Raw genomic sequence first — 23,142 nt, 5'->3', positions numbered from 1 at the left:
CTGGATTCCCCTCTCCTCCCGCCCCCCACCTCTAGGCATTGCAGTCACACCTTCCTTGCCACCATCCTTATCTTTCATCTCCTCTTTCCAAACCCCCTCTTTCTATGACTTTGAAACTTGCACGGGAACTTGCTGGTGGGTGGACTCCGAGTTTGGACTCATCAGCCAGAAAGGGCAGGAAGAAGGGATAGGTGAGGCTTGGGAAGGGGCCAAGAAGAGCCTCCCAGGTCTCCGTCTAGGAAAGCTCAGATTCCTCTCCCCCCCCACCCCCCCCGCCCCGAGAGCTGCTCTGACGTCACCCCTGTGGCCCCAACCCTGCCCTCTGTGACCCTCAGTGGCTCGCTTCCTGCTGTTGTAATCCCAGCCTGGGAAGCCACAAGTTCTGAGACCTGTTTCCAATCCATCCAAAAGCACAGAGCGAAGAGTGCATTCAGCCAGGACAAGGCAGCAACACCCAACTCCCGCGTATTTCCCCCAAGTCCGGAAGGCTATCGACTCGCCTAACAGCACTGCTACCGCACTGCGCAGAGCGGGGGCTGCTCTCCAGTTGCGGTGCGTGGGCTGCTCATCGGCGGGCTTCTCTTGTTGCGGAGCAAGGGCTCTAGACGCGCATGTTGACCGATCTTATTGGCAGTTACAGAAGCTTTTGATTGAAAAAATGAGTTGAGTTGGCTGTGACTTAATGAAGGGGCTCTTTTACACGACTACAATTTTCAGATTTATAGTGCGCCTCAGGGCTTCCCTAAAGAATCTGCCTGCAATGCAGGAGACCCAGGTTCCATCTGTGGGTCAGGAAGACCCCCTGGAGAAGGGAAGGGCAACCCACTCCAGTATTCTTGCCTGGGGAATTCCATGGATAGAGAAACCTGGTGCGCTACAGTCCATGAGGTCGCAAAGAGTCAGACACGACTGAGCAACTGCCTTTTCACAGCTAATAATGGCTGCCCTCCCCGTGCCATCTGGATTCACCCGCCCAAACTCATTTAGTTTCTGTGAAAACCCTGTGAGGTCAACACTATCCTTAGCAGTCCCTCACATCCACGGGTTCCCTATCGTGGATTCAAATCAACCACGGGTCAAAAAATACTCCAAGAAAATGAAAATTCCAGAAAGCTCCCAAAAGCAAAGCTTGAATTTGCCGCACAGTGGCAACCACGACCGAGCACCGACAGTGTCGTCGGCGTCACCCGTAACCACGAGACGACTTCAAGTGTACGGGAGAGGGGCTTCCCGGGCGGTCCAGGGGCCAAGAACCCGCCTTCCAACCCAGGGGACTCAGGTTTGATCCCTGGTGGGGGAACTAAGATCCCACCTACTGTGGGGCAACTAAGCCCGAGTCTCAACTGGAGAGCCTGCATTTGGCGACTAGAGAAAGCCCGCGTGCTGCAAATCCAACAACAGCAAAAAAAAAAAAAAAACAGAAAAAATTTAACAGTGAAGCCTAATGGGAAGCTGTGTGTGGGTTATATGCAGGCCTTTATAAATAAAGGCCACAAGTACCAGCAGATTGGGGCATCTAAGGGGGTTCTGGAATCGGCCCCCTGTGGATAATGTCAACGATTTATCTCCGTTCCCCCCACCCATCTGCTTTAAAGGGTTCAGACTCTGCTTTTCAGCCAAGTGCATACCCTGCAATCTCTCCTTGCGGGGTTTCCTTTATACTGTTCAAACACCTAGAACATTGTCTCCTCTCTCTTAGCCTTCCTCATTCTTGGATAAAGCCTTTCTCTTTACTCCTCCCTAAAATTCTAACTGTGGGACTTCTCTGGTGGTCCAGGGATTAAGAAGCTGCCTTCCAGTGCAGGCGACATGGATTCGATCTCTGGTCAGGGAATTAAGAGCCCGCATGCTGCAGGGCAATGAAGCCCGCGCACTGCGACTCAAGAGCCTGTGGGCCACAGTCAAGATCAAACCCAGGTCTCCGGCATTGCAGGCAGATTCTTTACTGTCTGAGCCACAAGGGAAGCCCGACTAAGATCCTATGCAGCCAAAAATAAAGAATATTTTTAAAAGAAAATTTTAATCACAACATGCTTTTCATGACTTCTCCTGTCTATCTCTGCAAAGGAGTGAATACGACAGGGATAGTGGTTGCCTATAGAAGGCATCTGCCTATTTTGCCACAAACTTTCTCTTAAAAATAATATTTCCATGTATTATTTCTCAGGCCTCCAGTGGAAAGTCCTGGAAGACACACACCATAACTCAGTTATGCTTGGGCCCTGTCCCTCTGCCCCCTGACATAAACCAAGACCTTATCAAACACAAGGATTTGATGGCAGAGTTTAAACTTTAAGACCCGTCCCATCTTTGCTCTTCTTCCCACCTGTGGTGGGCTGAATGGTGGCCCCCAAGAGTCGTGTTCCCCTCTTGACCACCAGAGCCTGTGCATTCGATGGCTTTTGGAAATAAGGTCTTTGCAGAAGTAATCAAGTTTAGGATCTTCTTGGATTATCCAGGTGGTCCCTAAATCCAACAACAGATGTCCTTATGAGAGACAGAACAGGACAAGACACACAGAAAAGAGAAGGCCCTGTGAAGACGGAGGCAGACACTGGATTGATGTGGCCACAAGTCAAGAGACAGGGGAGCCCCAGAAGCTGGAAGAAGCAAGCACAGGTCTCCCCAGGATCCTGCAGAGGGGACAAAGCCCTGCCAACTTCCTGATTTGGGACTCTAGCCTTCAGAACTAGGAGAGAATCGGTTACTGTTGTCTGAAGCCACTCAGTTTGTGGTCCTCTGTTACAGCTGCTGCTGCTGCTAAGTCACTTCAGTCGTGTCCGACTCTGTGCGACCCCATAGACGGCAGCCCGCCAGGCTTCCCCGTCCCTGGGATTCTCCAGGCAAGAACACTGGAGCGGGTTGCCATTTCCTTCTCCAATGCAGGAAAGTGAAAAGTGAAAGTGAAGTCGCTCAGTCGTGTCTGACTCTTCTCGACCCCATGGACTGCAGCCCACCAGGCTCCTCCGTCCATGGGATTTTCCAGGCAAGAGTACTGGAGTGGGGTGCCATTGCCTTCTCCGTCTGTTACAGCAGCAGGGGGAAAGCATACTTGGCCTGACTCACCAGGACCAAAGAAGGGTGGAGGCTCACAGGGGAGGGAGCAGCGTGACCAGCCCTCTCACCTCACAAGAGCTCAAGGAGCATGTATTTGCCTGTTGGCCAAGCTGCCGGCACTAAGCTTGCGTTTTGCTCGGAAATTTCCCAGCTGCTTTTTCCAGTTTCCTCTTTGGGTTAGAAAGGCAATTAAAACTTTCTAATCACCAAGAAAGAAAAGAAAGAAAATGAAGTCGCTTAGTCATGTCCCACTCTTTGCGGCCCCATGGACTGTAACCTATCAGGCTCCTCTGACCATGGGATTTTCCAGGCAAGAATACTGGAGTGGGTTCCATTTCCTTCTCCAGGGGAATCTTCCTGACCCAGGGATTGAACCCGGGTCTCCTGCCTTGCAGGCAAGCTCCATTCTAAAGGCTATGACAAACCCAGACAGCAGCATATTAAAAAGCAGAGACACTTTGCCAACAAAGGTCCTTATAGTCAAAGCTATGGTTTTTCCAAAAGGCATGTATGGATGTGAGAGTTGACCATAAAGAAGGCTGAGCACCGAAGATCTGATGCTTTTGAACTGTGGTGCTGGAGAAGACTCTTGAGAGTCCCTTGGACTGTAAGGAGATCAAACCAGTCAATCCTAAAGGAAAAATCAACCCTGAATGTTCATTGGAAGGACTGATGCTGAAGCTGAAACTCCAGTTCTTTGGTCACCTGATGTGAAGGGCCAACTCATTGGAAAAGACCCTGATGCTGGGAAAGATTGAAGGCAGGAGAAGGGGGCAACAGAGAATGAGATGGTTGGATGGCATCACTGACTCAATGGACATGAGTTTGAGCAAACTCAGGGAGATAGTGAAGGACAGGGGAGCCTGGCGTGCTGCTGTTCACGGGGTTGCAGAGAGTTGGACACAACCGAGCGACTGAACAATAATCACCGAAGGAGAGAAGGGTTGACCAGAGTCCTTTGGGCACCGGGAGGCCCTCCGGACTGGTGGTCCAGGACTCCTCTCTCCCCAGTAGGCCCAAGCCTCAGCGAAATGTTTAAACCAGCCTCCCCTGTCCTTCTTCCCTTCGGGGCCCCTGAGGGCAGCCTGTGCCCTGGCCATGGGCTGACGCTGTCAGCAGCTTCCAGTCCGATGGCTTCTTGACACTTCTGCCTCTTTGCTTCCGCCAGTGTCAGTGACCTGCACGTTTGGTCAGTTTCACTTCTGATCACCTCTCCCCCCCCCTTTTTTTTAAATGACTCTGGGCCCCACCTATCCAAAGACCTGGGTAGGGCCTCAGGCTGTCCACCCTCTTTGACCACCAGAAATCCCCCTTTTTGTTTCTGACCCTCAGCCTTGCCTTGACACTTTAACCCTTAACTAACATGCTTCCTTTTTTAATCATTGGGGTTTCCCTGATGGCTCAGCAGTAAAGAATCTGCCTGCAATGCAGGAGACAAAGGAGACATGGGTTCGATCCCTGGGTCAGGAAGATCCCCTGGACAAAGAAATAGCAACCCACTCCAGTACTCTTCCTGGAGAATCCCATGGACAGAGGAGCCTGCTGGGATGTAGTTCATGGGGTCACAGAGAGTTGGACATGACAGTGACTGAATGGCAATTTTTAAAATTCACTTTTTTACTTCTTTTGCATGTTGAGAAGTAAGAAGGGAAGATTATCGTGGTTAAACTTTTTTTTTTAATGCGTGCTCTAGGATTTAAATCTCATGAACACAGATAGCTCAGGAGAAGTCAGCAAATAAAAGTGAGTTTATAGACTATAAAGCCATTTTGTAATCCTCTTTCTGAATATAAACTGAAATGTTTAATTAATTCCACATACAGCCTGCATCACATGGCCTTCATTCTGCACAAGAACAAATACATGAATGAATAAATCCAACAGGCCTTGACATATGCCAGGCCCCAGGCTAACGCCCCACACGCGTTACCATAATTACTCGTCTCCACAGCCTTCCAGACACACAGTCATGCTCCCTTTTACAGACGGAGAGAGATTTGCCGGATGCACACCTACTGGCTGATACAGGTCTGTGTGTGATACTCTTCTGCAAGCTCACAGATATGCTTGCAAATTTCCTGGCACCCTGAAAAAGTGGTTTGGTTTTGCATGAATTTTTGAAAAGTAGATCATTATTCTGGTTCTCAGAAAAAGACCCCTCAGGATTTTTTTTTTTTTTTTAAATAATATAGGTAGCAACCCACTCCAGCATTCTTGCCTGGAGAATCCCATGGACAGAGGAGCCTGGCGGGCTACAGTCCATGGGGTCGCACAGAGTCGGGCACGACTGAGACGACTGAGCACGCAGGCTCTGATGGTAAAGAATCAGCCTGCAGTGCAGGAGATAAGGGAAATGAGGGCTTGATCCCTGGGTCGGGAAGATCCCCTGGAAGAGGAAATGGCAACCCACTCCAGCATTCTTGCCTGGAGAATCCCATGGACCCAGGAGCCTGACAGGCTACGGTCCATGGGGTCACAAAGAGTCGGACACGACTGAGCATCTAAGTACAGGCAGCTTTATGGACGTTCCCTATGCTCTAAAAAGGCTTACCTGGTGGCTCAGAGGTTAAAGTGTCTGCCTGCAATGCAGGAGACCTGGGTTCGATCCCTGGGTCGGGAAGATCCCCTGCAGAAGGAAATGGCAACCCACTCCAGTATTCTTGCCTGGAGAATCCCATGGATGGAGGATCCTGGTGGGCTACAGTCCATGGGTTTGCAAAGAGTCGGACACGACTGAGTGACTACTTCACTTACTTCACTATGCTCTAAGGACGTCATAGGTTCTGTTTCCCAGTCTCACGGATACTGGGTTGAGCCACCGACTGATTTGGAATAGTCAGAAAAAGAAGAAAGTCCTCCTCCGCCTGCTGCAAGTCCTCCACTAAGCTCTCACCGCTGTGAAGGCAGAATGGTCATCGGTCCGGTTCCGTGACGTTCCTGAGATGGAAGTCATCCTCCTGACATACCAGTGGGACCTACCAATGGATGTGTCACAACTTCAGCTGTAGGCTCCTTGTTACGTAAAAAGGAGCAACTTCTGGCTATTCACCCGGACAGAGTAGGCAGGTCGGGATTCACCCTGGGAGGTCCGCAGGCGAGCCCAAGCTGGGTTGTGCGCCTCTCTTCTGAACCTTACGGTAAGCACGGCGCGCGCCGCGACCACGTGGCGGCGGAGCCGAGGCCGGGCGGGAATGTGCGGAATGCTCGGCGCGGCCCTGGAGCCCCGGCCCGGGTTCCCGCGGCGCGCGCTCTTCCCTCCTCTCTCTCTCTCCCCGGCCGGGCCGCACCCCAGTCCCCAACTTCGTTTCCCCGGACTCCCAAGGCAGGCGATTCTAGCGCAAGCAGGCGGGCGGGGCGTGGGGACAGGGCGCGGCCTTTCGAGCCCCTAGAACCCCGAACCCCAGAATTCCCCAAAGCCGTGTCCCGCCCTAGCCCCGACGTCGCGAAGCCAAGGGACCCTAGGAAACGCGTGCAGCGCGCTAAGTACGCAACCCCTCTCTCCGCACCTGGAACTCTGCCCCCGCCCCCATCCCCGAAGCAAGTGTTGGGAGCCCTGGAATGTCTAGACGGCCCTTAACTAAGACCCCCCGGCCCTTCCCCAGGGCCAATTCAAAGGATGGGAACGTTTTCAGGGCGTTTCCACGGCAGAAAGAAGCAGGCTGGAAGGCTCTAGTACAGGGGGTCCTCCCCGCGGACACTCTCCGGGAAAAGGCGAGGACGGGGGCGCGAGTGACAAGTCCTGAAGGAGGCGGAAGGTGTGCCGCGGGAGCCCACGGGGGTCTTAGAGAGGCTCCTTCCAGCGGAAGTTTTCCGACGCCTCGCGGGTCTCTGCAGTGGCGCCCTGCTCTCTGGGCGGAGGTTGGGCGTCGGGGACGCGGGGCGAAGGAGGGGGCGTGGGGTGGTGTCCTGGTCAGCCGCGGGTAGGCTTGTTCGAGGGAGACGCGGGAGGGGTATGGCCTCCTAGGTCGTTATCCCCACCCGCCGCCCAATTCCTTCGCCTTGGCTGGAGGTGGTTATCTATATCAGCCGGGGCACCCGCCCCGCGGTCATTGGTTAGAGACCGGCCAGGGGGCCTGAGCCAAGGGGCCAGGCAATTCCTGGTGAACTTTGGGGGTTCGTATTGCTCAGGGAAGCAGGCGGTGCGTTTTGAGGGGCAGAGGTCAAGGAGTTCGAATCTCCTTTCATCTCCGAGCGTGCACCTTCTCCCTTGGGATCCCAGAGGCTTTGAGGGAACCGGGCCCCGCCCCCCAACCTGTTGGGGTTTGTTTTTAGCTCCCGCGCGCACTTCGCCCACGGCCTTAAGGGCTGAGGGACTGTGGTCCCGTCCCCCGCTACCTGCCCGATAGCTTGGGGCGGTGGGAGGCGAGGTTGCCCCAGTTCCCAGCCTGTGAGTGTCCGGGTGGGCCCTGGGGCCGGAGTTGGCTCCGGCTTGTTCCGCAACTTTGGGGCGCAGGGGATCCGCACCGCGTATCCCTGGCGGAGCTATCTCAGCACGTGGACCGCCGTACGCGCCCCGCCAAAAGCGAGCACTTTGTGGGGGAAGTGAAGCCCCCGGAACCCCGCGGCCCGCACTCGGAAGCGTTTTCCAGAACGACTTAAGGGCTTAACAATGGAAAACTCGCAGAGCTGGAGCCAAGTCCTTTCAAGTCGCCGCCAGGTATGCGGCTGCAGGTGACCCCACCTGCACGCGCCCGCCCGCCGCCCAGTCCTCTCCGGGGAGGGCAGGGGCCGGAGTTCTACGGCCGGAGGAAAGTCTCCGCTGGGCCCTGCACCCCCTCCCCAGAGCCCCCCGGCCCAGCGGCGCGCAGCCGCGGTGCGTCCCGGAGTCGGCGCCGCGGCGCGCTGGCTCCTGAATGAACGCGCTCCCTTCCCCCGCCGTGAATGAAGATTCCCACAGCCAGGGACGGTGGCAAAGGCGCCCGCCGCGGAATTGGCCCTCTCGGGACTGGCGTCCCTCCCGGCTTGAGGTCACTTCGGCGAGGGGACCAGGGGGCGAGGAAAGGTGATCTAAGTGACTTTTGCATTTTCTTCCCAACCAAAACTGGCCCTTTGTTTCAAAGGGTCATCAAGAAATAGCACAGAGCACTCTAAATGAGCCAAGAACTTGTAGTTCCTGCTTCGTGGTGGGTTTTATCAAGGCCGTGCAAAATTAAACCTTAAGCCGTGAAGTGTTTAAAAGTTGCTTTTTCTCTCAAAAAAAAAAATACATAAATAAAACGCGTCCCCTGCTCTCCTATAAGCAGCCTTTATTAAAGGCCCGAAGCTGTTGCCACCACCACCACCCCCTCCCCACCCCGGTTCTCCAGGGAATGCGGATCTGGGCTCCTCAGGGTGGGGGCTGGGCGGCGGGCTCTCCCCACCCGGCACCAAATTCCAGCGCCTCCCCCCGCGGGTTCCTGGACGGCTCTTCACGCTCGGCAGCCGGGCTTGCACTTTTGCGCCCGTCCCTGAACGGGGAAATCAACGAAGTTCCTCGTCTAGATCTGCCCGGCCCGCCTAGTAACAGCGCCGCTCCCCCATTGGCTCATGCTAATTCCAGTTTCCTCCGTCTTTCTCCGGGGTTAGGGGGAAGCTCCCTCCTGGATCTGGAGTCCGTCCCGCCGGAGTGGGCGATCCTGTTTACGACCCACTGCACCTCGCCGTGGCCAGCCTGCCTCGGGCCCGGGTGCGGGCACACGCGGGGCTCGGGCCCCTTCGCCTCCCGCCCTCCGGGACAGAAGCAACCCGGTGGTAGCGCGCAACCCCATAAATCATCCCGGCGGCCGCCGGGTCGGGATTTTATGAATGAAAAGCAACCCCGCCGCCCTCGTGCACGGGCTGATGCTCCGAGGCTCCCGCGTGCCGGGGCCCAATGCGAGCCTGGGTGCCCAGGGAGGGGGACACGGCGGTGGGCGCGCCCATGTCGGGCCATCCGCTCCTCCCGAGGCGTGAGCCCAGGGTAATTACCCTCCTGGACCCGGAATATTAGTAACCCTGATCCTCGGCGGGGGAGGGGCGCGGGAATCAGCTCTGAAAAGTGAGGGGGTCTTGTCCTGTTGTGTGCGCCCTTGCGAAGGGGAGGGGGGGCTTTTTAATCCGTTTTCTTTGAGCCTTTAACGTTAGGGTATCAGATGGTTTGATGACACTGGACTACATTCAGAGGGAAGTTAATGAACAGTGTTCTTAATTTGGGGCAGGTAGAGTAAAAACTAAAAAAAAATGTTAAGACTGGGTAAGATGTCCTTTTATTTTAAAAATAAGCACCAAAGAGACTGAATCTTTTCATTTTAAAAAACTATATTCTTTTATATTCTTAGAAGTTGGCGATTAATATTGGGGACTCGCGTATAGCCACAAATATATATAGGTTTTGTTTAAAATCATCAGATCAATACACCTATTTCTTTAACTTGTAATTGTTCTGATTGTTGCCAGACCCCCGCCAACCACCTCAGGCTCACGAATGCAGCCCCCGGGCAAATTCTAAAGGTGAAGAGAGGTCCACACCCCCAACAAAGCCAATTAGGAAGTTTCCGGTGGTCTTCTCCCAGGCGGGGAGGCGACTAGTATTTCCAGCGATTTAGCTTAATTTTTAATTTAAAAAATGAGACAGGACAGAGACCACTATTTTGCAGCCTTCCTTTCAGAGTGTTTTTCTAGCTGTTAAATTGCCGGCACAGGGCGGGGACGCGGGGGGAGGGTTGCGGGCCCCCCGCAAGAATGGACTAGCTAAGGTAGGAAGACAGCGCGCAGATCCCCCAGGCGAGGAGGACAGGGCGAAGGAAATGCTGGCCACCATCTTGGGCTGCTGCTGGAATTTTCGGGCATTTATTTTATTTTATTTTTTGAGCGAGCGCATGTTAGGCTGAAAGCCCTTTAACTTTGGGGGTTACCCCTCCGGCATTTGCACAGACCCCCCTCGGTGCGGGAATGAAACCTCCACCGGGGTTGTCGGCTCTGCCCTGAGTCCCTGAATGGTAAATGGTTCCTGAAATTTACACGTGTTAATGAAAATGAAAGAAGACAGACGCTAAGATTCCTTGGCTGCCTCCGCCCGTGGGTGCCCTCGTGGCGTTCTCGGAAATGCGCCCATTCTCCCGGCTCAGAGTGTCACCGAACCCCAGCGTCCCCCCTCCATGCGGTCTCCCCCAGCTGCGTGTGGCCTGCCCGCCCTCCTAGTTGTCCCCCTCTGCAGAGCCACCTTCACCCAACCCCCCAAATCCTGCGGGACCCAGTCGGGGAGGACAGACCCCCCCCAACCCCCGCTCCTGCACCCCTCTTCCCCGGCGGGGAGAAAGGCTGCCTTAGGACGGTTTGCATTTCTATGAAAACCCGGCTTCGGGGGCAACACCGCGCGGTGCAGGCGCGGCGCCTCCGGGATGGCTTTTGGGCTCTGCCCCTCGCCGCTCCCCGGCGCTCGGCGCCCGCGCCCCCTCCCCCTGCGCCCGGCCCCCCTCCTTCCCGCTCCCATTCTCTGCCCGGCTTTGATCTCTGCTTAACAACAGTAACGTCACACGGACTACAGGGGAGTTTTGTTGGAAGTTGCAAAGTCCTAGAGCCTCCAGAGGGCTGTCGGCGCAGTAGCAGCGAGCAGCAGCGTCCGCGCGCTCCGGCGAGGGGCAGACGAGCTCGAGGGAGCGCAGGGCAGCAGGAGCCCGAGCCGAGCGCCGACCCAGCCCCGGACCCACCGCCACCCCCCGGCCACCTAGCCGAGCCCCCAACCATGGCACACCAGCTCCTGTGCTGCGAGATGGAGACCATCCGCCGGGCGTACCCCGATGCCAACCTCCTCAATGACCGAGTGCTGCGGGCCATGCTCAAGGCGGAGGAGACCTGCGCGCCCTCGGTGTCCTACTTCAAGTGTGTGCAGAAGGAGATCCTGCCGTCCATGCGGAAGATCGTGGCCACCTGGATGCTGGAGGTGCGGGGCTCCGGGCGGCTGTCTTAGCACTTTCCTGCGACTTGTTGCGCAAGCCCACTTTTCTTTGCCACTCATCTCCTTCCCTTCTCTCCCACCCGAACTTTGAAGTTTGCCAGAGTGTTGCTAGGAATCGTAGTTCCAAAATATATAGATATTCAGGGTATTTTTTTGAACAGGGAGGGGGTGGGGTGGGGTCGTTAGATAATTCTTTTCGTGGGGGGGGGGGCGGCTGTCGAAGAGGGGTGCCCTGGGGGAAGCCACTGCCCGGGCCCCCCAGGTGGCTTCGGGGTGCGGGCCCGTAGGCTGGGCGTCCTTTGTGGCCCCCGCCGGGACCTCCGCCGCGCAGCCCCGCTGCGCCTCCTCTTGCCGCCGCGCGGCTGCTGAGCCGCCAGCTCCAGGGGGAGGGGGCATAGATTTGATTTTTAAATTAATATCCATGGACACGTATGCAAGGGCAGCTCGTGCCAGTATTATGCGCCATCTTTGTTCTTTTATTGCAAAGCAAAAGTGTTTATTAATAATTGGGGGCAGGGTGGGGGCGGGGAGCGGCCGGCCAGGCGCTTGGGGCCGCCGCGAGGGGCCGTGCCGCCGCCGGGAACCAGCGGGAGGGGCGCGGGGACAGAGCTCGGGTAGTTGTGGGGGGACCCCTCTCGGGAAAGGGGGCCCCTTTGTTCAAGCAATGGGTCCCGGGGCGTCCCGCAAGGCCAGCTTGGGCCGGAGAGCACGCCGGGCTGCAAGGTCGCGTGGCCCCCAAGACGCTAGGAATGGACCCTCATCTGCCAGGATCTCAGCTTGGGGGACCTGTCTGGAGCGAGCTGGGGGCCAGGGGCACGTTTGCAGGCTTTCAGAGGGCTCCCCGGGGCACCGCAAGTATTTTAAAATAATTTTTGAAAGTGCGGCGTGGTGCCCTTGCGAGAGGGAAACGGCGCCCGCGCCCAGGGGGAAGGGGGGCCCCCGAATTTGAATTCCTGGGGCTCTCCCCTGAGCCCGCAACGAGCTCCCGACTCCCGGCATGGGTAAAGGACAGTCTGAGGGTCATTTTCAGGGGATTTTTATGTACCCACTTAATTTTTTTATATTTTTAAATATTTTTTGAAAAGATGACGTCTGGGGAAATGCGGCGCGGCGGCCTGGGACGCCACCTTTGTGTCTCGCAGGCGCTGCGAGCGCGGCGCCCAGCCCCGCGGCCCTCCCCGCTGCCCTGCGCCCCATTTTTTGCCGACCCCAGGTCTGGCAGCTCCCGAAGCACCCACGCGGGCCGGGGTCCCCGGGGCCCACAGCCCGCGCACGGCACACGCCGCCCAGCCGTGCCCGCTCCCGCCCCCACTGTGCCAGCTTAGCTGGGACTTTCCCTTTCAGTTTCGGGGTGGGTGGGTATTGGGGAGTCCCGGGGAAGGGGGGCGCGGCAGCGGCGGCTTCTGCCGCCCCCAGCCCCGACCCTCCGCGCGCTCGGGGACCCCGCAGTCCAGTCGCCCTGGCGCGAGCCGGGTCGGGGGGCGCGAGGTCTCCGCAGAGGGGGCCGGGCGCTCCCGGCGGCGGCGGCGGCGGTCACGGCCCCCGGTGCCCCCCGGCAGGTCTGCGAGGAGCAGAAGTGCGAGGAAGAGGTCTTCCCGCTGGCCATGAACTACCTGGACCGCTTCCTGTCGCTGGAGCCCGTGAAAAAGAGCCGCCTGCAGCTGCTGGGGGCCACCTGCATGTTCGTGGCCTCGAAGATGAAGGAGACCATCCCCCTGACGGCCGAGAAGCTGTGCATTTACACTGACAACTCCATCCGGCCCGACGAGCTGCTGGTAACCCTGGGACCCCCGCCACGGTCCCCGAACGCCCCGTTAGCCGCGGGACCCCGGGGTGGGGGAGGCGCGGGGGTCCCGGGCGGGCCGCCGAGAGACCCTCGGCCCCCAAGGAAGGCGGCCGCACGGGCGGGGCCCCGCGCCGCCCCGCAGCCGCGCCGCCTCCCCCCTGGCTTTCTCTCCGACTCCCACCGCCTCTGCGCCCCCAGCATTGCGAAAAGTGGGGGGCGCGCGCCCTCCAGCGGCGGCGGCGGGGCGGCGCCCGCGCGGTTGACCCGGCCCCGCGTTCCAGGTGTGGGCGGACCCCTGGTCTCCGCGGGCCCAGGGTAGGCTGAGTTTAGGGCAGGACCCTTGGCGAGCAGCACCGTCCCTGCTCGGAATGTGGGGTCGCGCGCTGTCCCCCTCACTTCCCGGACCCTCCAGCGACCCCCATCCCCTCTCCCCGTCCCCTGCTCCACTGGGGTCCTCGCCTGCGCCTCTCGACACGCGTTTCCCCCGGGTCCGCAGCACATGGAGCTGGTCCTGGTGAACAAACTCAAGTGGAACCTGGCGGCCATGACCCCGCACGACTTCATCGAGCACTTCCTCTCCAAGATGCCGGTGGCCGAGGAGAACAAGCAGATCATCCGCAAACACGCGCAGACCTTCGTTGCCCTCTGTGCCACAGGTAGGGTGCTGGCCCCGCCGCTGGTGCCCGGGAGGAGCTGCTTGGCCCCCGCCTCGGTTACCCCGTCGGTGGAGATGGTCCCCGGGCCCCTCCCGTTCTTGGAAGCGCTCCTCTGTCCCCTGTTCTGGGGAGCAGAGAGGGCTGGGCTGCTTTTAAGGGCTCCAGGGAGGGGGGCGTTGCCTCCTGGGCGGGGGCAGCAGAGGCTGGTCTGTTACCACCCAATGCCTGGGGGCTGCGGGGGCGGGTGGCCCGCCTGCCTGTGTCCAGCTGCTGTAGCTTCTGCTCCCCACTGCAGGCAGGGGTCACTCTGTGCTGAAAGGGGTCTACCTTGGCCGTCCAGCCCCCACTGTCCCCCTCCCCACCCGTTCTTCCCATGTCCTCAAGGAGCCTGAGCTGCGGGGTCCCCCTCCTAGCCTCTCCCAGGCTGGGCCACCTGCCAGGGGCGCCTCCAAGGGTGGGGAGCGCCGGCCGGCAGTGCCTGGACCACGTGCTCTGGGCCGCCGGCCGCGGCCCTCACGCGGGGGTGGCCAGCAGAGGCGCTTGTCTGCCTGAGGCCCTGCCAGGGGCGCCGGCTCTGCTCCCTGCTCTTCCTGGGAGCAGCTTCAGAGCGCCTGGGCTCAGGCCGCTGCGGTTGGCAGCAGGAGCCCCACCCACCCACCCCCTGCAACTCCCCTGGCACCATTCTGGACCATCCCTGGGGGACCCTCCCTGGCAGGGCCCTCTCCCCAGCCCCCAGGCGGCCAGTCACTCAGAACCTAGGGAGACACAGATGCCACCTCCTGTTTCTCCCAGCCCTGCCCCCTGAGCCCTTTGACCCCTTCCTCCCTTGGATCCCATGCTCTGGGCCCAGGACCCCTGGGGACCCTGACCAGGGACCCAAGCCCTGTCCTGCCCAACTCTTCTCTGGGCCGTCTCTCCCCCTCACCAGGCCTCAGCAGTCAGATCTGTTGGGGGCTCCCTCTTGGCGACCTGAGGACCACGTTCCACCAAAGAGGGGTTGGGGTGGGGTCCCCCACCCACCATCTTATGTCACCCTCTCCATGTCCAGAGGCTCTAGTAGCTGAGGTTTCCAGGTTAGGGGAGGTGGAGAGATTGTGCTACCTGCTTCTTCTGCCTGCTCAAGGCGTGAACCCCTCTAAGAAGGACCCCTCAGAAGTCCTGCCAAGTGAGCCGTGGGGTGGGGGCAGACAAGAGGCCAAAAACATCTCAGCTTGGATGGATCTGAGGGGTGAGGGTGCCCCCTCCCCTGGCTCTCCTGCCCCACAGCACCCGCCCTTGGGCAGGGACAGTGTGGTGGTGGTGGGGCTCTCACATGTGTCTCCCCGGCCTCCAGGGGCCAGCCCAGCAAGCGGGCAGGGAGGCATTCTCTGGCTGAGATGCCTCCGAGAAGAGAAGCCTCCAGAGATTTGCAGGCAGCCTTTTATGGAGCTGAAAGTGGTTCAGAGAAACTACCAAGTTTCCCGCAGATAATGCAAGGAACGGTTCCTGCACGCGCTCTCCGGAGGATGGCTGGGACAGCCCGGAGGCCCCCCCGCCAACTCCAGGGACCCCTGGGAAGTGGGGTGTGTGGCCTGGGTGGGGTGCAGACAGCACAGAAGCTGGGCACAGAGGCCATGCCTGCGCTCTGGCGGCTGTCTTGAGAACTGGCCCAGCCAGTGCCCCTGGCCCGGAGTTACACAGATACCTTCTCACACCTGGGGTGAAAGAGGGGGGATGGCCCGGGGTGACTCAGCATTTCATCTGCAGCAGCATTTGGGGGGGCCTAGGGAGCAGCACCCCTCAACCGGGTCCTGAGCTGTTGAACTTAAGCGGCACAGCTGTGTGCTTTAGTCACAAGTGGGGGTGGGAGGTAGTTTCTTGGATGAGAAGGGCATGTTACAGCCTCAAACAGGTTTTGTGAAGTGGAGGCATGAGTACGTGTCCCAGGAGATGCTGTGTCCTCCACATGGCAGGGGTCCCTTTAGAAGGTGCTGGAGAGGGGGGTGGTTGTCTGCTCCTCCTGGTCCATGTGCCTGGCAGACCTAGGTTCTTGATTAGGTGCCCGGGGGTGGTGGGGCACATCACCCACACGCCGGGTAGGGTTTTGCTCTGCTTCTAATGTGTGTGTCCACGTGTGCACGCTCTGTGCTCAAGTTTTGCTCAGTTGTGTCCGACTCTTTGCGACCCCATGGACCATAGCCCACCGGGCTCCTCTGTCCGTGGGCTTCTCCAGGCAAGAATACTGCAGAGGGTGGCCGCTTCCTCCTCCAGGGGAATCTTCCCAGCCCGGGGATCGAGCCTGGGTCTCTTGTATCACCTGTTCCGGCAGGCAGATTCTTTACCAGGAGTGCCACCTGGCCTGTGGGTGTACGCAGTAGAGCGTTTCTTGTGAGGAGCGCCTCTTTGAGGCTGGCACAGTACCAGGCTGAGAGAACAGGCCCGAGGGGGGTCAGCTCCAATGCCCACTGGTGTTGGCCCACTGGACTCTTGGCCGCTCAGTCGTGTCTGACTGTTGGCGACCCCGTGGAGTGGGCAGCAAATAGGAACGGCGCACACGGACGCACGCTTACGCTTGTGCATGCCGTCCAAGCATGTCCTCCCTCCCTGCTGGACGGGGCTCTCAAGGTGCAGCCAGTCAGAAGCCACGCTCTGGCCACAGCGATGTCTGGGATTCTGATGGGCCCTGATGAAATGCTCCCAGGCTGGGTGGACCTGCTCCTGTTTAGAGGGAAGTGGGGGGCACACCTCACGGGGGCATTTCTTTTTTAAGTGGTTAGAGCGTGCAGCCCCAACTTTGTCTCCCCTTCAGGGCTGGCTGTCTTTCTCCCCTCCCAGCCCTTCTGCGGGCTCCCACTCCCTGAAAGGAGGCCCTGGCTGTTCGCTCTTACAATGAAATCTCAAGCCAGGCCGTGGGGCGGGGGCGTGCTCCCCCGTCCCCCGGGGGCCGCACTGCCTTTGTGCCCTGTCCCCTCCCACGCAGCTCAGTGGTGCAGGGTGAGGCGGTGGGGACTGACCTCCTAGAGCCCAACTCCAGGCCGAGAGGACCCCCCCCTCCGCCCCCCCATTCAGATGCTGAGATTAGCGGCCTCCCACCAGTCATTCCTCGTTGAAAACGACAGAGGTAGCCTGCAGGCCCTGGGTCACTTCAGTATCCCTTGTGGCTTTTCCACCTTCCGTGACACTGTTCCCCCTGAAGGGAAGCCAGGTGAGCGTACAGCAGGGAGTGGCTGACGGGTGACCTTGGCTGGGTGCCACCCAGGGAGCCAGCCTCCCCCCACCGCCCCGCCGCCTGGGTGGACACTTGCTCAGCAGCGTGGGGAGAGCTGCTGAGGACACGCAGATGCAGTGATGAAGTCACGCTGCACCCCTCCCAAGTCCCTGGGGGCAGGTAAATGGAGTGAACATCTGGGCACGCTCCCACGTGGAGGATGGCTGCCCCGGTGCTTGGGGTTCGCGTTGTAGAGGGACACCGCCTTCCTTGTGGGCGCTCCCCACCTTCTTACGACTCTTCTATGTACTGTGTGAATAAGCGATCCGTTCATAGGCTTACATGCCAAGAGGCCTCCGCCAGCGGTTTTCCTGGTCTGCTTTCCTGGTGTCTGTAAATGAGCGTCACGGGTCGTGTTCGGGGAGCCTGAGCTGACTTGCTCTCTCTGCCGCCCAGGGTGATGACCAAGGCTGGGGCGTGGGGAGCCTCGCCGACTTCCTGACCATCCCTTTGAAATTTGCAGGACAGGCCAGGGGTGGGGGGCCCTGAACACAGGGTCCCGGGGCGCCCTCACTCAACCCCCTTGCCTCTCTGTCTCCCCCTGCCACAGACGTGAAGTTCATTTCCAACCCGCCCTCCATGGTGGCCGCCGGGAGCGTGGCGGCCGCGGCTCAAGGCCTGCATCTGGGAAGCGCCAACGGCTTCCTCTCCTATCACCGCCTGACGCGGTTCCTCTCCAAGGTGATCAGATGTGACCCGGTGAGTCTCCCGCTCCCGTGTGGGCAGGGGGCCTGCCCGGCTCTGGGCACTAGAAGATATCAAGGGCCTGGGAAGCAGGGGCCATGTGGAGGATGGATGGACCGGCGGCTGTCTGCATCCGGCAGCACGGGCCAGGCTGCAGCCTTGGCAGAGTGCCTGGGGGCACTCCACGCCCTTTCCCGGGGGGTGGGGCTCCTTGGGGGAGAAAAGACTCCAGGAACTTGTCAGTGGGTAGGAGGGTGGTCCCCGGGGGCCCCTGGAGCCTAAACCCCTCCCGGGGTGGGGGAGCCATCCAGGAAGAGGGGCCACAAGGCAGGCGGGGGCAACGGTCCGTGCCCTAACGCCGTGTGGGGTGGGGACCCGTCGAGCTTTGTCCGGGCGACAGTGTGGACGCCCGATAAATGGAACCTTTACAAGGGCTCCTGTGAGGTCTCCGTCCACGGCGAGCCCGCTCCAGACGACTTGTTCTTATGGCCCCTTTTGAGAGGCTGCTTCTGTGAAAGCCAGAGTCCATTGTCTCTTTCTCCTTAAAGATGCCATTGTCTTATGCCCCATTCTTTGCCTAAACAATTACAGTGACAATTACAAGGGTCGGGGGCATTTACCAGATTAGACCAGCAAGGTTTGGTGGCGGGGGAGTCACACCGGCCCTGCCAGGGTCCCGTGGGGGAGACAGTGACCGCCTTGACCCCCGTCCAGGTCTGGCTCGGGCTGCTGGTGGTCCCCCCTCGAGCAGGCGGGAGGCAGAGGAAGGCGGGGTGTGGGGTGGACGCCCGCCTATCCTCTGCCAACGGCGCTTGGCCGCAGCCTGCGTGACCCCCAGAGGAGGAAGCTTTCCTGTCTGGAGGTGTGGGCATCTCGGAGAGGGAGTCCCGTGGAAGGAGTGGGCATCTCAGCCTCACTGCCAGGGGTCAGCCTCAGCCAAAAACGCCAACGATGGTGCTGTCCCCAGTTGTAGGAAATGGCTGCGTAACCCCTCATTTGAATAGAGATTGTTTTCATTAGACCTGAGACAAAGGCTTCCCGGCTGAAGGATGGGGTGGTGGGGGAATCGTTAGTCTGGTGACCAGGTGACAAACAGCACTGAGTTCAGACAGAAAGTTCTCGGTGGTGGAGGCGTGGCCCCGTCTGCCTTCCATGGGATGAGGCTGAGGGGGCTGTGGGGTGCGGGGCTCCGCAGAGAGGGGGCCCTTCCTGTACCCCTCTGCTGTAGCTCCACCACACAGCCCCCCGAGTTACAGGGGCAAGTGAGCTGTCCCCGGGAGGGGAGAGGGGGCCTTCCTGCTATGGTGGTGGTGGGGCTTTCCGGAGGCAGTGGTGGGTGTTTGAATGGGAGCCTGAGGAGGGTGTCGGCAGTCTTGGGTCCCCCGCCACACCTTCCGGGCCTCAGTTTCCGCTTCTGTAAAATGGGGCCATGTGCACATACATGCCTTCTTCCTTCGCCGTGATGAATATTGAAAAGGCGTCTCGGGAAGCCTCCCCAGCCCGTAATCCCTGTACCCGTGGGAGATCCCCAGGGGTTCACTCAAGCCCTCCTGGTCCAGCTTCACTTTTCTGGGGTGATGTTCACCGTAGCCAGCCCCATCTAGGTGGATGCTGGGGGTGCCTTCTCATGCCAAACCTTGCTCCTCCAGTGGGAAAGGCATGGGTCTGGGCTCCGGACTGCCCTGAAGCCTTCTCCTGGTTCCAGAAGAGAAGGCCTGTGTGGCCTCTGTTTAGCCCAGGAGCCATGGCCACCCGACTACCAGCGGCGCCTTTGAGCTGCTGGGAGATTTGCCCCCGGGTGGGACCAGCAGAGGCCCACAGCCTCCATGGTTCCTCCTCCCCCTTGAACTCGTGGGGTGGTCGCTGCGGGAGGAGGTCTGTGGCAGGCGGGAGCCGTGCCCAGCCGGAGCATCTTCCGGGATGCAGGCCCGAGCAGGAGAGGACGGCGGTAAAGGACCCAGGTCCCCCGGGGCCGCCTGGCGTTCATCCTCTGTCAGGCGTGGCCTAACGCTTCTGACGGCCGTTCATCACAGGAGGCTGGGTTCACCACCAGGGCTGACACGACAGAGGTTAAGTCCAAGAAGTGGGGGCTCAGAGGGCCTCCTGTCCGGGCTCAGATGATGCTGCTGAATGTGCTGAGGGGGCCGCAGTGGGGCCAGTGGGAACCTGGGGGCTGGGCTCTGCTGGGGGCTCCGGACAGGTGGACAGGGTCAGCTGTGTCCACCGGAGCCCCTGGGTCCTGAGTGGGCTTGCCACCGCTTGGGTGATCTGCGGGCTCCTTGGGCCAGGGCAGGGGAGCAGCTGGTAGCCAGACAGGGTCGGCACTGTGGATCCTGGAGTCTGAGGGAAGCAGCATTTGAGGTTAGTGGAGCCTCTTCTGAGAGCCCCGTGCCCACCCCCCTCGCCCAGGACTGCCTCCGCGCCTGCCAGGAGCAGATCGAAGCCCTCCTGGAGTCCAGCCTGCGCCAGGCCCAGCAGCAGAACTTGGACCCCAAAGCCGCGGAGGAGGAAGAGGAGGAGGAGGAGGTGGACCTGGCCTGCACGCCCACCGACGTGCGTGACGTGAACATCTGAGGGCACCGTGGCAAGGGAGGGGCCGCCCCGGCCTGGCCCCCTCGGGGGGACAGCGGCCCCCTCCTCACTGTCCTGGTGTTTTCCTTTGCTCTTTTTCCCTTCCGTCTCTGACTTAAGCAAAAGAAAAAAGTACCCGAAAAGCTGTCTTTAAAAAAAAAGAGAGGAAAAAAAAATAGTATTTACATAACCCTAAGCTGGAGAGAGGGAAGAGGGTTGTGCTACAAAAATAGAGGATTTTAAGCCCCGTAATCAACTAGTTTTGATATTCATGTGTTTGTGTCTCCGTGTTGTAAGAATAGACATTAACACAAGGAGCGAGTCTGCGGGAGAGGATTAGATTTGATTCTTTATGTGTTTAAAACAAACAAAAAAAAGCATAAAAATGTTTCTTAAAAAAAAAATAATAGAAAAAAGTCCACATCCCATTTTTAAAGTAGAAGAGGATTTTAGATAGGGGAGCATACTCGTGTGCTTTTCTTAAGGACACGGCTTTAAAGCAGTTCTAGGCATCCTGTATCTTGCTTATGCATGTAGTCACTTTATAAGTCATTTGTTTATTTTATTTTGTAGGTAGGCGTGTAACCTTCACCTTGTCAATGGCTGATGTAATGTAACCTCTCGGCTAGGGTAGCATTAGAGTTTGGCATCTTGGAAAGGCTAATCCTCTTTCTCCCTGTGGACTGACCACCAGGGGGTCTGTCAGGCGCCCGCCTGCATCACGGTGACGGAAGGCCGCCACCAACTCCTCGTCCACTACAGGAAAGAGAAACCGCAATAGTGACCTAATATATTCTATTTTTATAATCTTCATATTTTTGTAGTTAACCTGTTTATGAGATGCTGGGTTTTTTTTTCACTCAACAGACCTGCAGCCTGCTTATATCCAGGTGAAATCTACAGCTGTTCTGTTCTGTTTTGTTGGGTTTTTTTTTTTTTTCCTTCTCTATATTCCAAAACCATTCCATTTCAAAGCACTTTCAGTCTCTAGGTGACATCTCTGCTTCTGTGGTGTGTGGAGGGCGGGGAACAGTTTCCAAATGGAATGGTTTGGGGATATTCCAGTACTAGGGTGCAGACAGGACGCAAGGCAGGTGCTTGTCACTGTGGTGTTAGCGGAAGGGGGTGGTGATACTTTGGAGGACTAGGTTCTGGTCGAGGAGAAGAAAGTGTGCATTCATTCTTCACGTTGCCAGGATGGTGTGTTCCTTTCCTTTTCTGTAGAGAAGCTGAAGTTTAGGAATCCTTCAGTGCCAACTGGTGTTTGAAAGTAGAGGCCTTAAAGGTTTGCCTAGAGAACCAGCAGTTTCAGAGTTAACTTTAGATGTTTTGCAACGGAAGGTTTTTAAACACTAAAATATATAATTTATAGTTAAGGCTAAAAAAGAATATTTATTGCAGAGGGTGTTTGTAAGGCCAGTATGATTTATAAAGTAATGCAATCTCCCCTTGATTTACACACACACACACACACACACACACACACACACACACTTTTCTGCCTTAGATGTCGCAAGTGTAGGACAGTTTATTAAAGTTAGATCCTTTTATAGGAGAGGGGGGGAAATCCCGAGAGAAAAACACAAAGACGTGAATTCAGCTGATCTGGCCTGTTTGGTGTTTCCCAGAGTGATCCAGTTGGAGAGGCATCAGTTTCGAGGACAACTAGGATGCTTGGAGACAAGTTCAGTTCTAATACGATCTCTGACCCCTCCTTTCATAAAAGAAACTTAGCAACCGATAGGTAATTTGCACATCTTGGCTGTGTACCTTTTTGTAATTATCCTGTAGGGAGAGTGTGAAGGGAGCAAGGAGGTGAGAGTGGAAGTGTGCGGAGGGGAGGCGGGCGGGGACCACGCGAGGGACAGGCTGCGGTTCCGTTTTCTTTGTTCGCTGCTACCGATGACTTCCCAGAACAGTCTGGAAACATCCACGTTGCTTCTCTTTATCTTTCACATTGTTTTGCTGCTATTGGAGGATCAGATTTTTTTTGGTTTGTTTTACAATGTCATATACTAGCCATGTTCTAGTTTGAATTTTCTCATAGAAAAAAAAAATGTATTACGGATGCCTTTTTTTTGTAGGTTTTTTTTTTTTTATGTGATCAATTTTGACTTAATGTGATTACTGCTCTATTCCAAAAAGGTTCCTGTTTCACAATACCTCAAGCTTCACTTAGCCATTTGCAGACCAGGCGGTCAGGCCGTCTGACCCACGGCCTCCTGCTTCGGCAGACAGACACGTGGACGAGAACCCAAAAAAAGGGGCCCGGTGGGGATCCCCGACCCCCGGCCACGTTCACGAGGACCCCTGGGCGTCTCTGGAGACAGGCCATGTCCGTTTCCTCTGCCCTGCGCCTGTCGTGCTGGACTCTCCACCTGACCTGAGATTGACCATCCAGTAGGTTTTTACAGCTGTGTCGTTCTTTGCGTTTAGCTATGAAAACTGCATTATTGTTGTTGATGTTGTTGTAACAAGTGTGTCTCCATGTGCCACCGTGGTGCTGTGCTGTAGGACTTGGTCATTTGGCATGATTGCAATCACTCCCGGACCATGTCTCGGTTTGGGGTGTGTTGTATGTGTTATATTAGTGTTCTGTTTGTGGTTCTGGTCATTATAGCAAAAAAGAAAAAAAAAAAAGCTCATTTAAAGAGACTTCAGATCTCAACGATAAGCCAGCTAACGGGGCTGTATGCCCAAGAGCCGCCAAGCACGCTGCCGAACCAAAAGGACTTGCGCCGTCCACCGCAGCCCCAGACGGGGCAGCCGCGACCCCCAGGCCCCTGGCGGGTGCAGCCCCACCTCACCCACCCTGCAGCCAGACCCCCGCTTGCGCTTACCTCAACCCTCCTGGCTGCGGCACCTCTGTCTGAACCAAACGGGGTCCGAGCGGGACGATCTGTCCATGGCCAAGGGTGGGGGAACGTGTGTGCTCAGAGGCCAAAGGCGGGGGCGGGTCTGGGGGCAGTCTGTCCCGGGGCGGCGAGCGGGCGGGCGCTCGGGGGGGTCTGTGTGTGTTTATGGTCGCACACCGCGGTGTTTCCCAGCACAGACATGTAACCGGCACGTTTCCAGCAGGAAACAAGACAAACGTGAAAAGTCTAGAAATAAAATTGGTAAAACCCCAGTGCAGCGCCTGCTTGTCTGTCTGCTGGGGCGGGGTGACAGGTGGTCCACTGAGGACGCCGGGGCCGGGTCGGGCCGCCCCGGGCGCCATGGGGTGTCG

The 23,142-nt window shown here is 57.8% G+C and overlaps 2 protein-coding genes and 1 long non-coding RNA gene across 4 annotated transcripts in view; 2 read left to right on the top strand and 1 right to left on the bottom strand.

The window, feature by feature from the left end:
- LTO1 (LTO1 maturation factor of ABCE1) overlaps nt 1-23,142 on the bottom strand; it is a 67,378-nt gene that overhangs the window by 28,627 nt on the left and 15,609 nt on the right. The window contains exon 4 of one of the 2 annotated variants that reach the window (XM_086383692.1): nt 20,248-21,207. The exons of the other annotated variant lie outside the window; for it this stretch is intronic. Within the exon in view, the coding sequence (XP_086239818.1) occupies nt 21,153-21,207 (55 nt within the window). The 3' untranslated portion in view covers nt 20,248-21,152. Of the gene's footprint in view, nt 1-20,247; nt 21,208-23,142 lie in introns of those variants that run through there. 2 annotated transcript variants of the gene reach the window in all.
- On the top strand, nt 7,352-10,050 carry LOC147341733 (uncharacterized). The gene is made up of 2 exons (XR_015157560.1): nt 7,352-7,714; nt 8,623-10,050. It is a non-coding gene; the product is annotated as an uncharacterized LOC147341733 (long non-coding RNA).
- CCND1 (cyclin D1) lies at nt 10,600-23,043 on the top strand. Its single transcript, XM_086383688.1, has 5 exons — nt 10,600-10,957; nt 12,532-12,747; nt 13,255-13,414; nt 17,212-17,360; nt 19,755-23,043. The coding sequence occupies exons 1-5, from the start codon at nt 10,760-10,762 to the stop codon at nt 19,917-19,919; spliced, it is 888 nt and encodes a 295-aa protein (XP_086239814.1). The 5' UTR covers nt 10,600-10,759; the 3' UTR covers nt 19,920-23,043.

The sequence above is a fragment of the Bos grunniens genome, chromosome 29 (genome assembly GCF_055505025.1).
Source record: "Bos grunniens cultivar Pamir isolate PY7600 chromosome 29, Bosgru_T2T1.0, whole genome shotgun sequence".
In the NCBI taxonomy this organism is placed as follows: Eukaryota; Metazoa; Chordata; class Mammalia; order Artiodactyla; family Bovidae; genus Bos; species Bos grunniens.
This window is presented reverse-complemented; position numbering and strand designations above follow the sequence as displayed.

Coding starts and splice junctions, on each gene's coding strand:
- CCND1 (XM_086383688.1), top strand. CDS start 10,760: ATGGCACACCAGCTCCTGTGCTGCGAGATGGAGACCATCCGCCGGGCG. Junction 12,748..13,254: donor TCCGGCCCGACGAGCTGCTG/GTAACCCTGGGA, acceptor CCGGGTCCGCAG/CACATGGAGCTGGTCCTGGT. Junction 17,361..19,754: donor AGGTGATCAGATGTGACCCG/GTGAGTCTCCCG, acceptor CCCCTCGCCCAG/GACTGCCTCCGCGCCTGCCA.